Source organism: Stegodyphus dumicola, chromosome 6 (genome assembly GCF_044657685.1).
Source record: "Stegodyphus dumicola isolate Sdum_Otavi_A_Nest chromosome 6, ASM4465768v1".
NCBI classification, from domain to species: domain Eukaryota; kingdom Metazoa; phylum Arthropoda; class Arachnida; order Araneae; family Eresidae; genus Stegodyphus; species Stegodyphus dumicola.
This window is the reverse complement of record NC_140773.1, coordinates 72,909,771-72,926,777: the sequence shown is the minus strand read 5'-3', so window position 1 is coordinate 72,926,777 and position 17,007 is coordinate 72,909,771. Positions and strand designations below refer to the sequence as shown.

General features: G+C 35.7%; 1 protein-coding gene across 1 annotated transcript in view; it reads left to right on the top strand.

Annotated features, from left to right (window-relative positions):
* Nucleotides 1-17,007, top strand: part of Ras85D (GTPase ras-like protein 1) — a 158,168-nt gene that overhangs the window by 111,379 nt on the left and 29,782 nt on the right. The window contains exon 7 of the mRNA XM_085818519.1: nt 15,758-15,918. Within this exon, the coding sequence (XP_085674645.1) occupies nt 15,758-15,918 (161 nt within the window). The remainder of the gene's footprint in view (nt 1-15,757; nt 15,919-17,007) is intronic.

Below are 17,007 nucleotides of genomic sequence, written 5' to 3'. Positions count from 1 at the left end.
CTCGAAACCGGTGTCGAAGTTCGAAGGTCACGTTATCAAGAGTTCATAAAATGAATATCGTTTAAAATTTCTTTAACCACTTGCGCTAGAAAGACATGCCACGCACGTCAAGATGCTTTTGTCTCAAATCGCGAGCGACGTGAACACGTCGATAAGCATTTATCGCAAAAATGAAAATAACGTGGTGCACACGTCGCCTAACAACGAGATTGTTTATTTCTCGAGTTACAGCACTGGATTGCACTCGCAGATGCGGAGCGGCGTAAATGAGACACTTTACGGCTTGTTATATTGTAGCGCACGGCACCGCAACTGTTAAGTTTAGTCTTAGCGCAAGTGATTAAACTCTAAAGGAAAAGAAAATATTTTTTGGCGCAAGTAAATTAATTCATGGATTAGTTATTTTCAGGGGGGAAAAAAAAAACTACGAAAATCCGTTTTTAAAATTATTGCGAAAAATCCAATTATTGCGTCCTTTGATAAAACGTTTCTTCTTGGATTTTTCGCAATAATTTAAAAACGGATTTTCGTAGTTTTCTTTTTGTTAAAGAGCGTTTCTTCTTAACACGTGTTTCTCAATTTCCTCTACACATCGCGGAGAGGGAGATTCTGGCCGCCAGGTTCCGTCGCCAAATCCCTTGGCAAATTTTCCCTCCGCATTCTAGCGGCGTACTAGCATTTTACTTGTATGGAACCTTTTCTTCTTTACATAGACGTTCTTTGGTTATAATAATAATGGGATTTGGCGACATCTTGGTGCGCAGTAAACGGGTCATTTTGGTCTTGGCGACAATTTTCAAAATCGTGCCAAAGCCTTACCGTATACTACAATTTTACCACAAAATCTTTTTAAACCTTTTTTTTTTTTTTTTTCTTTTTAATAAATACCTTGCCATTTTGCAGTAAAATAAAAAAATAGTAATCAGTCATCTAGGCTAGCCATGTAATATAACTATATTCGCTAAAATATCATTGATTATTCTAATTCAATTTTTAAGTGATTATTTTTATGTTATTCATATAATTTAATGTTGCTTCTTCCCTCTAAATTTATTTATTATTAGTAAATAATATTTCCAAATTTCAGGAAATTTTCTCTGGCATAATCCTGAAATTAATTATAGCAGTATGATGACATACCATCACGAAATTTAATGCACATATTTTTTCCTTATGTATGCTGCGAAATAAATATAAAATATCTCAATTTATTAAAATAGATTTCTTTCTTTCGTTTAGCTGCAGAATGTCTGCAAAATAACCCTTATTTTATTCCAGATTGGGAAAATTCTAATCTCAATCTTCAGTGGAGAAAACAACAACTATTATAATTATATTTGTGTTTTCAAGTGTTAAGGTGCCTTTTAAGAACATACCTCACGCAAATTAAATTTACCTAAAATCTAACCTAACTATTTAGCATTGCGTTGTGATTTATAAGGACCGGATTAGCCTCATGTTGAACTGGTGATAATCATGAGTAATAATTAAATAAAACATACATTTGTTATCCAATATATATATCTTAAATTTTATTAAGTTTCTTAAGTGGAAAACTAAACAAAATTATCAAACAAAGTATACCAAGAATAATTAAGAATAAATGTCCTCTGGGACTTATTGAATAATTAAGTGAATTTGCTACTCAATACAAGTAATACCATAATTAATTTACCTCTTAGCACAGCCAACATACATTACGCGGATAGACTGGAATTTTCTTGAAACACACCTGGAAAAGTCAGGGAATTTCATTCTCCTGTTTGAGTGGCAACCCTGGTACAATGAACAAGCAATTCATTAGAAAGGTCTGGCATATGCAAATGTCAGGAACAAAACCGCACAGGCGACGTGAGCGTATGCGTGCAGTCTGCACGCTCAACTCAAGACTACACTAAAAGGAAGAAGGGAGACGCAATTAAAGACACTCAGTGCAAGTACATGTAAATTTTCATGAAATATGGATAGAAGAAATCACCTGGATGACTTCACATGTCGAAGAATGATCAGAAAGGTGGAGGAGGGGCCGTAGCGTGACCAGTCTAGCTGAAGAGTTTGGAATTAACAAAAGTGTCACTTCGCGCGCTTGGAAAGTCTTCTAAAACATAGGTACAGCTGTTCGAAAGATTGATGGTGACCGCCCCAGGAAAGCAATTGCAGTGGGATGACCCATATGTCGTCCTGCAGGCGAAAAGAGCTCGAAACCAGTCATCAAGCACCATAGCTCGGCAACAGAGTACAGCAAAGGGGTGGCACTGAGTGTTGTGGTTTACTGTGTCCAGATGCCTTCCCAAAGATGGCTTATTTGCCCGCCATCCTGAACGCAGCATCTCTTTGAAAGTTGGCCATCGGCACCACCGTTTAGAGTGGTGCAAGGAGCACAAAAACTGGACATTTCGTCAATGGAGCCGTGTCCTCTTTACAGATGAGAGTCGTTTTAGTTCCACAAGCGATTCTTAACTTCAGTTGATTTGGAGAGATTGAGACACTGTTTCATTCCAGTCACATCACGGATAGAGACCGTTACTGTGGTCCTGGAGTTCTCATCTGAGGAGGCATTCTGTTGAACTAGCGGACAGAGCTCCATGTTTTTGACAGAGGTTCTGTAACTGGAGATCGCTATTGTCAGAAGGTTATCCTTCCCCATGTGCATCTGTTCCAAGGAGCCATTGGATCAGACTTCGTTTATACAGATGACAATGCACTGCCACACCGGACTCCTGCTGTTCAGAAGCTACTCGAAAGTGAAAATATGACTCGAATAAATTGGCCCTTCATTTAATTGTGGGATGCTTTGGGAAGACATCTTGCGGCACGATTACATCCACCGGGGAGCACCCAACAAATGAAACAGATACTGATTGAGGAATGGGCACTTTTACCTCAAGATCTTGCAGCGGCAGCGCCAAACAGGCGATACGGACTTAAAAACTGTACAGAAAAGCGCCAATTGGCGAAACAGTAAACCCGTTTGGCAAACCTACAGGCTGACGGAGAGAGAAGATTTTTCCCCGGCAGTCAAGTGGAACTACTTCAACAAATGTGTGCGTCTCTGTTTTCGCCGAGAAATGTAAACTTGTGTACTCGCATCTGTACTGTGCTCTGAATTTCTTAAGCCGTTATAATGTACCCGGCAACTGTTACTTTTCCTTATTAAATTTGATTATTAATTGTAACATGTCTACCTAACTAAGATTTCGGCTTTCCTAGTTAATGTTAGGGATATTTTCGTATGCACGTGTTACTCACACGTACATCATTGGTGACCCTGTCCCTCGCTCCTTCTGTTTCGATCCCTAATGACTATCTGTCTCAATCTTTGTTTAAAAACTAAAAATATGCCTTATTTTGATGCCAATGCTCTTCCTTATGACTGATAAAAGCTCAACCCTATTTATTTCCTCCTCATTTTATCGTACGGATTACACGTGGTTTATCACATTTAAGGAGGATTTACAGGTATGTGGTCAAATTTTTTTAATTATCTGTGATTGGTCTTAATTATGTTTTTGTGATATGTTTTGCTCTAAAATTATAGTTTTAATTTAATTATTGATTGTTTAAAATTGATCTTTGGGTAATATTCGTGCTCACACTTTTATTGAGATATTGAATGTCTTCATTATTTTATTCTAAATTGATACTGTTTTGATAAGGTATAGTGCAAAACATTAAGTTTACGATTTACGATATATTTATAATTGGCAACCATGCCAGGATCGGAAGGCCAAACCAACGAGGAATCGAATATGGCGGTTCAGGAGCCACAAATCTCACACGTGGCAGTTAAAATTCCCCCTTTATGGAAAAAAAAATGTTAAACTTTGGTTTATTCAAGTTGAAAGTAACTTTGCTTTAGCGAAGATTAGTAGCGATAGTACAAAATACAACCACGTGGTTTCTTCGATAGACCCTGAAACTCTTTCCGCAGTATCAGATATTTTATTTAATCCCCCAGCGACGGCTAAATATGATGCCCTTAAAGCTAGGTTAATAGTAGAATTCTCAGATTCGGAAAGCGAGCAAATACGCAGACTTATTTCCGAATTGCATTTAGGGGACGACAAACCATCTCACTTATTGAGAAAAATGAGAGAATTAGGTGGAAACTGTATAACTGACGAATTTTTAAAATCATTATGGCTGCAAAGGTTACCTTCCGAGGTGCATGCCATTTTATCAATAAGTTCAGAATCCTTAGACAATTTAGCAAAAATGGCTGATAAGATAGCTGAAGTGCGCACGCCAACGAACAACAGCGTGTTCGCGGTTCAGGCAGCTTCGTCGAGTTCCCCCAGAAACCCTAACGATTCTGGTGCCCCCCGCGAGGAGCTTAAGGCCTTAAGGAGTGAAATCTCTGCCCTAAGTAAACAAGTCGAGCGACTCTCCCGCGGAAAAACGAGGAATAATTTCCCCCGGGATCAACATAACAAAGCACGTAGTTTTTCGCGTGGGCATTCCCGAGAGCGTGTGAACAATTATTGTTATTTTCATTCACGATTCGGTAATAATGCACGAAAATGTCGAGCACCTTGTTCCTTTTCTCAGAACACTACGGCCCAGGAAAACTAGTAGTAGCGGCTGTCGATCGAAATTCATCGGCAGTCGCACATGCATGTCGTTTACATGTTTACGATAACAGACTAAATTTAAACTTTTTGATTGATTCGGGCTCGGATGTTTCATGTGTGACACCGACTTCTAAGTTTAAGAAAATGCATCCTGATTCGCTTCAATTATTTGCCGCGAATAATTCCAGAATTTCTACGTATGGAACAAAATTGTTAACTGTGAATTTAGGACTTAGACGAAACTTTTCGTGGAAGTTTTTAATCGCCGATGTACCAGTGCCTATAATAGGAGCCGACTTTTTAAGGCATTTTGATCTTTTAATCGATTTAAAACGAGGTAGGCTTATCGATAATACTACGAAATTAACTCGTATTGGTTCTCTTTCCGATTCTAAAAATTATTTTTCGGTAAAGTTAATATCTGGTGATTTACCATATCACAGAGTCTTGAAAGATTTTCCGGAAGTACTGAAGTTAAAATCCGATTCGGGTAGAGTAAAGCATAGTACGGTTCATTACATCGAAACAAACGGTCCTCCTGTGCACAGTAAACCGCGTAGGTTAAGCCCTAAGTTATACGAAGCAGTAAAAAAAGAATTTCAATTTATGATAGATCAAGGTATTTGTAGACCATCAAAATCAGCATGGTCATCACCTCTTCATGTAGTTTCTAAAAGTTCGGGCGACATACGGCCAGTAGGAGACTACTGAAAACTAAACGCGTGTACCGAACCCGACAGATACCCTATCCCGCATTTACAAGACTTTAATAATACGCTTAGCGGAAAGACAATTTTTTCAAAAATTGATATCGTTCGGGCATATCATCATATACCAGTCCATCCAGATCATATACCGAAAACTGCAGTTTGCACCCCATTTGGTCTTTTCGAATTTCCGTTTTTAAATTTCGGACTGTGCGGAGCAGCTCAAACCTTTCAAAGGTTTATGAACGAAATTCTTGGAGATCTAAAATTCGCCTACGTCTACTTAGATGATATTTTGATATTTAGTGATACGGAAGATGAGCATAAATCTCACCTACGTACTGTTTTTGAAAGATTAACTTCATATGGATTGACAATTAACGCTTCAAAACGTGTTTTCGGCGTTCCGGAAATATCTTTTTTAGGCCATATAATCAATAAAGATGGTACCAAGCCTCTGACGAACAAAGTGGAACCGATACTTAACTACCCACTTCCTAAAACGGTAAAAGATTTGCAGAGATTTTTAGGATTTTTAAATTTTTACCGTCGATTTTTACCCAACGTAGCCCAGAATCAAATACATTTAACTTTGTATTTAAAAGGGGCTAAGAAAAATGATAAGACAATCCTGAATTTGTCTGAGGAAGCGCGGAGTGAATTTCAAAAGTGCAAACAGCTAATCGCTAATGCTGTTCTTTTGGCACACCCGAAGAAAGATGCCCAGTTGGTTTTACAGGTTGATGCGTCAGACTTCGCGATCGGTGGAACGCTATCACAAATAGTTGATAGAAATTTACAGCCTCTCGCATTTTTCTCACGAAAGCTTTCGCAGGCGGAAAGGAACTATAGTGCGTATGATCGAGAGCTATTGGCAGCTTATGCTGCTATTAGGCATTTTAAGCATATGTTGGAAGCACGGAACTTTTCTTTAATCACCGATCACAAACCGCTCACGTATGCATTCCGACAGCGTTTGGATAAGTGTTCACCTCGTCAGGCTAGGCAGTTAGACTTTATCTCACAATTCACCACTGAAATTCGCCATATAAAAGGTTCGGAGAATATTGCTGTTGACGTACTTTCGCGTATAGAAGCAATAAGCATGCCTAACCCTATCGACTATGAGGAAATCGCTAAAATGCAAGAAATCGACCCAGAATTACAAACATTGCTTAAAGAGTCAAAAGTTCTACATCTCAAAAAACTTACCTTACCGAATTGTAGCTTACCGATATATTGTGATGTGTCAACAGGTAACGCCCGCCCTTACATTCTTCTGGCATTCCGTGAGAAAGTTTTTGCCACCTTGCACAATTTGTCTCACCCCGGCATTCGCGCATCAACAAAGTTAGTATGTTCACGGTTTGTTTGGTCTTCCATCCGCAAAGATTGCGCGAAATGGGCACGGCAGTGCATTCCGTGCCAGAAAGCAAAAGTAAGCAGGCATACTAGAACCCCGTTAATGAAGTTTCCACACCAATCACAGAGGTTTGATCACGTCCACCTTGACCTTGCTGGTCCCCTACCTCCTTCTCAAAATAATTATTACTGTCTAACTATGATAGATAGATTTACTAGATGGCCCGAAGCAGTACCCTTACCAGACATAACAGCACGCACAGTAGCACAGGCTTTCTATGACCACTGGATTACTCGATTTGGTTGTCCGACTGTTATTACTACCGACCAAGGGCGACAGTTTGAAAGCGGCTTATTTCGAGCCCTTTCCCAATTATTGAGAATCAAGAGGATCAGGACGTCTCCGTACCACCCACAGGCGAATGGACTGATCGAGGAATTCCACCGTCCTTTGAAAGCTGCCTTAAAAGCGCACGATACCAGTGACTGGGTGGCTGCCCTTCCAACGCTGCTGATGGGTTTCCGCGCCGCTCTCAAAGAGGACATAGGAGCAACCACTTCTGAACTGGTGTATGGAAAGACTATCCGTCTCCCAGGAGAATTTTTCAATCCGACACCTCCGGATGCGTCCCCCAAACAGTTTGTGGAGGATTTAAAATCTCACTTTGCCAGTGTCCGCCCGACCACGACTTCTAGCCACGGCCAGCGAACATGTTTCATTCATCCACGCCTTCACAAATCCACATATGTGTTTGTTCGACACGACGGAGTTAGAAAACCACTTCAAACTCCTTATGATGGACCATTTAAGGTGCTAGAAAGACGAGATAAAACGTTTGATCTCGAAATAAAAGGGACTAAGCAAACGATCTCCATAGATAGACTGAAACCCGCTTTTGTAACCATGGACTCTTCTCAAGTTGCTTCCAAGAGTGTGAAAAAAACTTCGGACAATTGGATCACCCGTTCTGGACGATTAATCCGACCCCCGCATCGGTATGTCACATTTCGTTGACACTGCGGAGGGAGTATGCAGCGGCAGCGCCAAACAGGCGATACGGACTTAAAAACTGTACAGAAAAGCGCCAATTGGCGAAACAGTAAACCCGTTTGGCAAACCTACAGGCTGACGGAGAGAGAAGATTTTTCCCCGGCAGTCAAGTGGAACTACTTCAACAAATGTGTGCGTCTCTGTTTTCGCCGAGAAATGTAAACTTGTGTACTCGCATCTGTACTGTGCTCTGAATTTCTTAAGCCGTTATAATGTACCCGGCAACTGTTACTTTTCCTTATTAAATTTGATTATTAATTGTAACATGTCTACCTAACTAAGATTTCGGCTTTCCTAGTTAATGTTAGGGATATTTTCGTGTACATCAATCTGTTGGACAATCTGGTGCTGAGTATGGAGAGACGGAGCGAAGCAACCATTGCAGTAAGGGGAGGGCATATCCCATACTAAGGAACATCTGCTTTTTGTTATTCCTCTTGAACAATCATGTGTAATGATGCTATGAGCTCAATAAAACCTTTTTTTTTTTTTTTTTGTGTGTGTGTGTTTAATTCCATATTGTTTGTTAGGTGCATTGTATTCATTTTTGCGCACCTATGCTTTCGTCATCAATTAAATACAAAATGTTGTCTCTCATTTCTGAATTTTATGTCTCTCGGATGATTTCTCATGGAGTTATCACAAAAAGAACACTTGTTGCGCAAGTTTTGCACATCAGTGTACATAATTATTTGCTAAGAGCCATGCTATTAGTTTATAGTTAAATGCCTTAAAGTAGTCTGATATGTGAATTTGAACTTGAGATCTAGTTCTTTTAAAATCTTTATTTATTATTAAAAATCCAATTCTTTGTATGTTTAGTTCCTTGTTTAAAAGATTTCAGTATTAAGACGAAGTAAAAGAAGTCTTACAAAATTAAGATGATATATATACCAGCATTTCCCCAAGTGTGGGTCGCAGAAAAGTTCAGCTGGGTCACTGTAAAAATTGTAAAAACTCAGAAAAGCTATAAAATTTTGCTCTAAATTTAATATTTTTCGAAACTTTTTCAAGTACTGCAGGTGGCAAACCTTTACCACCGTTTCCTACCGGACCGTTTAAATTCAGATGCTCCAATTGGCTGATTTCGATTCGTCATTCAGTGCCTTCGCCGGTTACATACGCCTTAAACTCATGTGTATCAAAACAAGGTTATGTTTGAATTTTTTTTTACCTATTTTATTTGACAATAGTTATTATTACCTTATATTAATAGCAACTTCATACTGGTAAGTAATAAACATACTTTTTCTTATAAATTGTTAATAAATAAATTCTTTTTTCAACCTTTTTTAAAATGGATAAATGGTTAATCAAGATTTAAATGTGGATTATAAATAATAATCCACAGATTTAAATGATGATGATCAACCAAGCACGAGCGAAGCTGAACATCATGATCATGAATAAACTGTGCCTGAAGCACCTAAAGCAGATATACAGCTTCAAAACAACAAGCGTAAAGCTACTTGGATTCACTACTATTGTGACGAATATTTACGTTTTGTGTTCATTGCCGGCGGCAGTCAAAATAATTTGCTGCTATGCGATATTTGCAACGAGCAACTTTCAAATGAAAATATGAAGTCGTCAAATCTGAAATGGGGTTTAAACACACTCCATTCTGAGTACTCTAATAAGCCAATTAACTTTTTTACTGATAAGGAAAATAAATTGATTGCTGCTAAAAAAAAAAAAAAAAAATCTCTTACCTCACCAAAATAAAAACAAATCAGTCAAATAAAAACCTTACTTTGACTTCTTTTGAAATTTCCAAATTAATAGCTGAGACTGGGAATCCTCATAGTGCTGGAGAAAAATTAATACTTCCCGTTTTGAAAATTGTAGCAAATAATTTATGCGGAATAAAGGACAAATGTTTATTTTTGGTGATACCATTATCAAATAATACAGTTAAACGGAGAATTGATGATTGTGCAAAACGGTTAGAAGAAAAACTAGTTGCTCAAGTAAAAAAGAGCAAGTTCCCCCCCCCCCTTGCAAATAGATGAAAACACAGATATCGAGGATAATGCAGATCTAATGTGTTTTATCAGATATATTGATTAAGACACCATACAAGAAATTTTTTTGGTTTGTAAAAGGCTACCGACAAGAACGACCTCAGATTAAAATTTTTAAAGCTACCAATGATTTTGTCACTAGTCATGGTATTGATTGGATGAAGTGTGTTGGGCTAAGTAGCATGGAGTATGTGTAATGGCAGGCTGTCATAAAGGTTTGTTTAAACAAATTCAAGAATTAGCAATTAATTGTGTATGGGTGCACTGTAGTATCCATAAACAATTGTTGGTGGTTAAACGAATGCCTTTAAATTTAAACATGACTTGTTTAAATGACTTGGAAGAATGTGTCAAGTTGTAAACTACATAAAGTCTCGTCCATTATATAGCAGACTTTTTATCGAATTATTCCAGGAAATGGGTAATGATCATAAACACCTTTTGTATTGTCGTTCACGATGGCTTTCAAAAGGAAACGTTTTAAAACGTCTGTTGGAGCTAAAAGACGAAGCCTTGGTATTTCTGAATTAACTTCCACCATCTAATAAAGATGCTATTTTCCCATATAAGGATAGTTTCCATGATTTCGAGTGGTTAATAAAAGTAGATTATTTGTGCGATATATTTGCTACATTCAATGAATTGAATTTAAATTTGCAAGGCTTTGGTTTAAATATTTTCAAAGTATTGGAAAAAGTCGCTGCAATAATTAAAAAAATGACTGTGGAAACAACGACTTTCAAAAGGAAATTTTAAATCTTTTAAAACATTACATAAATTTATTGAAACCCATTCAAAGGACGATGAAGAAGATTTACATCTTGAAACACTATCAGTTTGAATTCAAGAACATCTTTCGGAGCTAATAAATAGTTTTAAAGACTACTTTCCAGATATTCTTCAAATAATATGGGGATTAAAGATGCCTTTTATGTTGATATTGAAAAGAAAGAAATGCTTAATCTTAGTGAACAAGAAGTTGATAATTTAATTGAAATTTCCTGTGACACCGATCTTAAAAAAGCGTTTGAAACTGTACCACTAATTAATTTTTGGTTGCACTGTCAAAAGGAATATCCAAGCGTAACCGAAAAAGCGGTACAATTTTTAACGTCTTTTGTCAACATTTATACCTGTGACACTGTGTTATCAGCCCCCGTGTACTTAAAAAATAAGTATTGAAACAGATTGAACGTCGAACCTAATTTGAGAATAAAATTAACATCATTAATTCCAAATTTAAAATTACTATGTGATGAAAAACATCACCATCCTTCGCACTAAGGTCAAAATATGTAAAACAAAATTTACTTTATTTACTTTAAGTTTTAAATGAAGATAATGGATTGTCTTTAATTACTTACATTTTTGTTATATAATTATTTTGTAATTTTTTTGTATGAAATAAACAAACAAATAACTTGAATTTTGATTTTTATTAAAAAATAAAATTTCTTTTGTAAATAAATGTTTTTTTTTATAAGGTGGGTCGTGAAAAAATTAAAAATCTCATACCAGGCCGCGGTCAAAAAAGTTTGGGAAACGCTGTGATATATGCTGTCTATTAAATAGTGGCAATAACATTTAACTTGTGTGATGAAGGCTATTCATAATTTTGTGTATGATAATGTTTTATATATGATATAATTTTATGTGTTTTATGCTTGTATCCACAAAATATATAATCTCAGAAAGCAATTAATATTAATATTTATTTTGTTTAAACATGATGTAGTGAATTTCAAGGAATCTAAATTGAGTGTTCTGAGTTTTCATGCACAAGTTAAAATGTTTTAAAACTGATTATCATTTTTATTACCATCTTTATTTTTTTACTCTGAAAATTCGAGTGTTATTATAACTCTTCTGTTTAAATTAAAGGTGTGTTTTATCTCATGCAATTTTATAAATAAATATTGTATATTTCTGAATGTAAGCCGATCCAGATATAATCTGAGAGCAAAGATTTTGCCACAGAAATTCAGCAAATATTAAAAGCCCTCATATAAGCCAAATTTAAAATTGTTATATATGTCAAGTTGATAGGTTTAGCTAAGCTATCACCAAAAGTCCTTTGACTCAACTAGACCTGTTGCATGAGCTCAGCTCAGTGCAATGTCCTCAGCTTGGGGGGGGGCAATTGCATAGCTAGGATTCTTGCACCCGGGGACAACTGAAGAATTTGCACCCCTTTCTGTGTGCCAAGAATGGAAAACATTTCATTAAAAAATTTTGTAGCATCAATTTGGCGCCGCCTGGATGCTGTGCCCGGGGATAGATGTTCCCCTTGCCCCATCCTAGCTACGCCACTGGGGGGTGGTTAGTATCATCTTTTTACATCAGCACATTTGTGAATGGAGCTGAAAATGTTATCTAAGAGGTGGATGACAATGATGTTAATGGTGACCTTAGGACTCTGGAATATGATGATATTCATGCAGACTCACTTATTAAAAGGAAGAAAATTCTGAATTCTAGTAAAATTTCATGCTTTTTGTTTTACTGGTAGGAATTATGTTTTTGAGAAATTATTTTTTATATTCTGGTTATTCTTGTGTTTTTGAAACGAGATCTCGTGTGCTATTAAAAACACATTACCACTCTTGCAGTATTCAGGAGGGTTCTTCATGGTGACTTAATACTAGAACCACTGCAGTTTCGATATACCTAAAACCGCGGGCTGGGTCAAATTGACCCCAAATAATAAAAACTTGTGTTATGCTAAAAGTACACTGTAATTATTTGGCAATGACATTTATTCATTGTTAACATTAAATTGTTATAATTAATAAGTGATAAAAATAATAAGATATTACAATATGGAATATTGTATACAGTTAGTAAAATATACAGACAACTTTAATAGAAATGTTTAGTTTCTTACCAGTCAAGATTTACTCCACTGTTCATGCACATTTTGGGCAACTTCTTTTTATATATTTTGTACACTTTCCACATATCAATATTTTACAGTCAGAACAAGTATCTACAGTTTTGTTTCTACATTTGAAAGCTTGGCAATGAACCCTTTTTTACATCTGCGCAGATTCTTCAGTAGTATCTGCTTTTGTCTGGGTATCTGACTTGTAGTTTCTTTTTTGAATATATGCACTATGCAACTCTTCAATGAGTCGTTGAAGATATTCTCTCCTTGTAAGTTTCCCCCCCCAGTAACTTCTTTGTATAAAATCCATGAATTAATTCTTGCAAAATCAAGTATATTGTAGAATACATGAACTGGCCACCTCCTTGATCCTTGACAGAATATTTCCGAGCCATTTGGTCGGCAACGTCGACACCAAATTTTGTTGAGTTATAAAATGATATTGTTTCTGGAAGCTTTTTGGGGTGATTATTGTCAATATCAACTGTGGGATGAAGGGAGCTCAATAATAAGACATTTTTGCTGGTTTTTCCCTGATAAACCATCAAAGTTATATCAATATGCTCCAGTAACAATGTATCGTATAACGGCATCTTTACTTTTTTCACAAATTCAGGTACTTCTGATTTTGTTTCATCGTTCCAGTTAAACTAGTGTTCTTCGTTTTTAACATTTGGGACAGATTTAGTATAGTGAAAAAATTATCTGTAGGGATATTTCTTCCTTTATTTTTGAAAGGTTCTATCAAACGCAAAATGATGTATTCAGAGAGAGATAAGTTTTTAGGACGTTCCTCATCTTTACTCAAATATGGATAATCATTGTGCTCATATTTACTATCAACATCAGCGGCAACCCAGAACTTGATACCAAATTTATCTGGTTTACTTGGCATATATTGCGTGAAACGACATCTGGCTTTAGACGGAAATGGCTGTTCATCAATAATTATATATGTCCTAGTTTATAGCAAGTTATCGAATTTTCAATAAATTTTTCCAAACTTCAGAAATGAAACAGAATTTATTCGTTTCAGAAGGCGTTCAGATCGTGTAGTTTTTTGTTGAATCGCAGAAATTTCATAAGTTCTCTGAATCAATCTCTTGCCATAATATTGTGGAAAAAAGGTGGACCCCAAACAACAGATCACAGGCTATCAAGCTCTAGATTATTTGCACTGTAGATACCTTGAGCATACTAAATTGATATAAAAGCATCTAGTTCGTCTAAAATTGTTGACCATTAATTTTTTCCCAGTTGCCGGTGAGCTTCTTCCTCCGTACAATTCTTGATATGGCGAAGCCATAGGCTCATCTATAAAGTAGCCTCCATAAACAAATTGCATAGCCATTTTCAATATTTCGCTTTGCATAACTGGTAACTGGTTGGATCACTCTTTTCTTTGAAAACATTATGTTCAGCAATTCTTCCACACATACAACTTCCAGAGGTTGTGCTGTGATGTTTTTCCAACACGTTCCATCATTTGTAACAAAAGTTCCAGAGTTCATTTCATCTGGATATGAATGTGATAACTTTTTATGTTTATTTGCACATTGTTTTCTCTCCTTGTACATTGTACAGGAAAATTAGATATGGTATATTTTCATTCAAGGAAATATTTTCTTCGTCTGGAGGCACATATTCATTATCACTGAAAAAAATATTTTCATCATTATCATTTTCGGATTCATTTTCCGATAATTGTCGCATATAGAGGGTCTCACTAACTGTTAATTTACGCATATTTCTTCTAACCATTTTCACCTAAGATCGATTTTATTTCCGCATGTAAACAAGGTGGCAAAAATCGAACAGACTGGTACACTCAAACTATCTCCAAAGCAATGCGAACAACCAGTTGTGCAGTCATAAAGAACCAGATGTGTGCCTGTTAGACTACTGCATTGGTTATGGTAGTATTGCACCACATTCCATTCAATAGGCCAAAACAAAAAACATCAGAGAGAAACATTCCTTGAATATACTAACCAGAGGCATTTTCCCCATACGGAATGATAACGGGAGGGGAGGGTGTCTGCAACACTGGCTGCTACTATGACTACAAAATTCTCAGTTGCTCTTATGTTATCAGTAACAATCTACTGACCTTGAAGTGTTGTTCTGGGAAATGGAAAGAGGACTGAAAAAGCTTTTCCCATTCCAGGAAACCTTGAATTGCAAATTTAGTACTTATGATTATAATGGTGTCAAAATGATCCTTTCCGCAGTTTTAAATATTAAAAATAACAAAAAAATTATAAGTATTTAACGTATCATATTTTCACAAATTATTATTGTTATAAAAATGGGAAAAGTCAAGAAATTTTTTTCAATTCCGTTTGTAACTTTTTGAGAAAATCGAAAACGAAACTGCTTTGGGGTCAAAATGATCCAATCCGCAGTTCTAGTGTTAAAATATACTGATTATCAACTCAGGGATTATAAATTCCTATGTGCTCTTAGTTACCAACTAGTTTAATGGACTTTGATCTTCTTGTGGTGATGCATAGTTGTTTTTTCATCTGGCTGTTTAGCTCTTGGTCACCTATTAGTCACAAGACAAAAAAATGCAGCAGAGCGTTAAAGAAAAAGGAAGGAGAGAAAAAATAATAGTTAGTCATCTTTTAGCACTTAGTCCTGGCACTTCTAAGCAAAATATAACCATGCTTGCTCTTTCTTATATTACAGCATGGTTATCATTTTCCTGCTAAAAATTTGCAGAATTGTTACGTAGGTGCCATGCCAAAGCCACAACAATTTAATTACACTTCTTCAGTAATGAACTAACAAGTAGGCACAAACTGTGGTAATAAAGCAATAAATGTGGCTTTTAATCGATCTTTTAATGGAGTTCCATTGATACCATGCTGTAAGAGAAATTTATGGAGCTCTCCTCAGCTGATATGGATGTCTATAAAATGGGTTAATTTTTTAATAGTGAAATTATTTCATTTTTAGGTCTTCATAATAGAATAGATCTGATATTGGGGAAGGGGGATGAAGTCAAATTTCTTTGCTGTAACTGAAAGTTAATTAGTATTCTAAAGCACAGAAATTGCATCCTGTATTCTTCACAAATTATTATTTCAGTTATAATTTGAATGTTTTTATGTTTGCGTGATCTGTATGAATGTATGGGTGACATTTTATTTCAGTGGTTGGCAATAAGTGTGACCTTCCAATGAGAATGGTAGATATGATAGGTGCTGCAGAAGTTGCCAAAAACTATGGCATTCCCTTCATAGAAACATCTGCTAAAACAAGGATGGGTGTTGATGATGCATTTTATACTTTAGTTCGAGAAATTCGCAAAGATGTAAGTATATCTATAATTATTTGATTTGAAACTGGAGCAAAATATCATTTAAGGGAAAGTATTTTCAAATGTTATTGTTAGATTATTCAATGCATGATAAGTCTCTCAGTGTAACAAACTATATCTTGATAAGACTGAATAATATTTCATATTCAATAATATGTATATTTAAAGATACATACTTTTAACTATTGTCTGTTGTAATAGGTGTCGGACAAAAATAATTATAAAATATGTGGAATTGCAAACTACTGTTTTGAAATGATTTCTTCCCTTTAATCAATTTTATTAAAAGTATTAAAGGGAAGATGTCCAGAAATTTTAATTTTTATTTTCGATTTCACTTTTTCCTCTGGGGGAATTCATAGTAATCTTTTTTTCCCTTCACCATAGGAATGTTGATTTTTAACAAATTGGAAATGACCTAATCTAGATTAAGACTTAAACTCTTTTTATTTTTAAATTTTGACATGAAAACCCGTGCTTCGGGGAAGCAGTATTAGTGCTGTAAACGAATATATTTTTTCCAAAATAAATTAATGCAAATATTGAAAACAAAATCTTCCAATTGCTGCTTTGTATAGAATAAGAAAATAGTTAGAAACTTGATTTTAAAATTGTGCTTCCTGAAAAAAATGGAAAATATACTGGATTGTCAGAATTCATTAAAACATTGAATAATGGTTCTGACTATTTCTAAAATAATTCCAGCATTATTTTTTTACATATACATTATATGTACAAGTATCATGTAAATTTTACTACATCATTTGGCTATTAACTCAAGATTTCTAAAGAATCCATTGATGTATCAAAAATGCTACATTCAGAATGAGTTATTTGGTACTCTACTTAATTTGGCTTTAATATTTCAAGTTTTCCAAAAGTCCAGTAACTTAAAGGAACTACAATTCTGGTCTCAACTAAGTTTGCCAGTTTGGCATCATCAGTCTTACTTGAGTAAAAGATGAAACACCTTCGCATTTATTAATTATTGCTCATTGAACCAGAGTTAGTTTGTTCCCCTTGAAAAGTCAACTAATTTCCGATCAGTGACAATAATTACTTGTTTATTAATTTTCTTTTTCA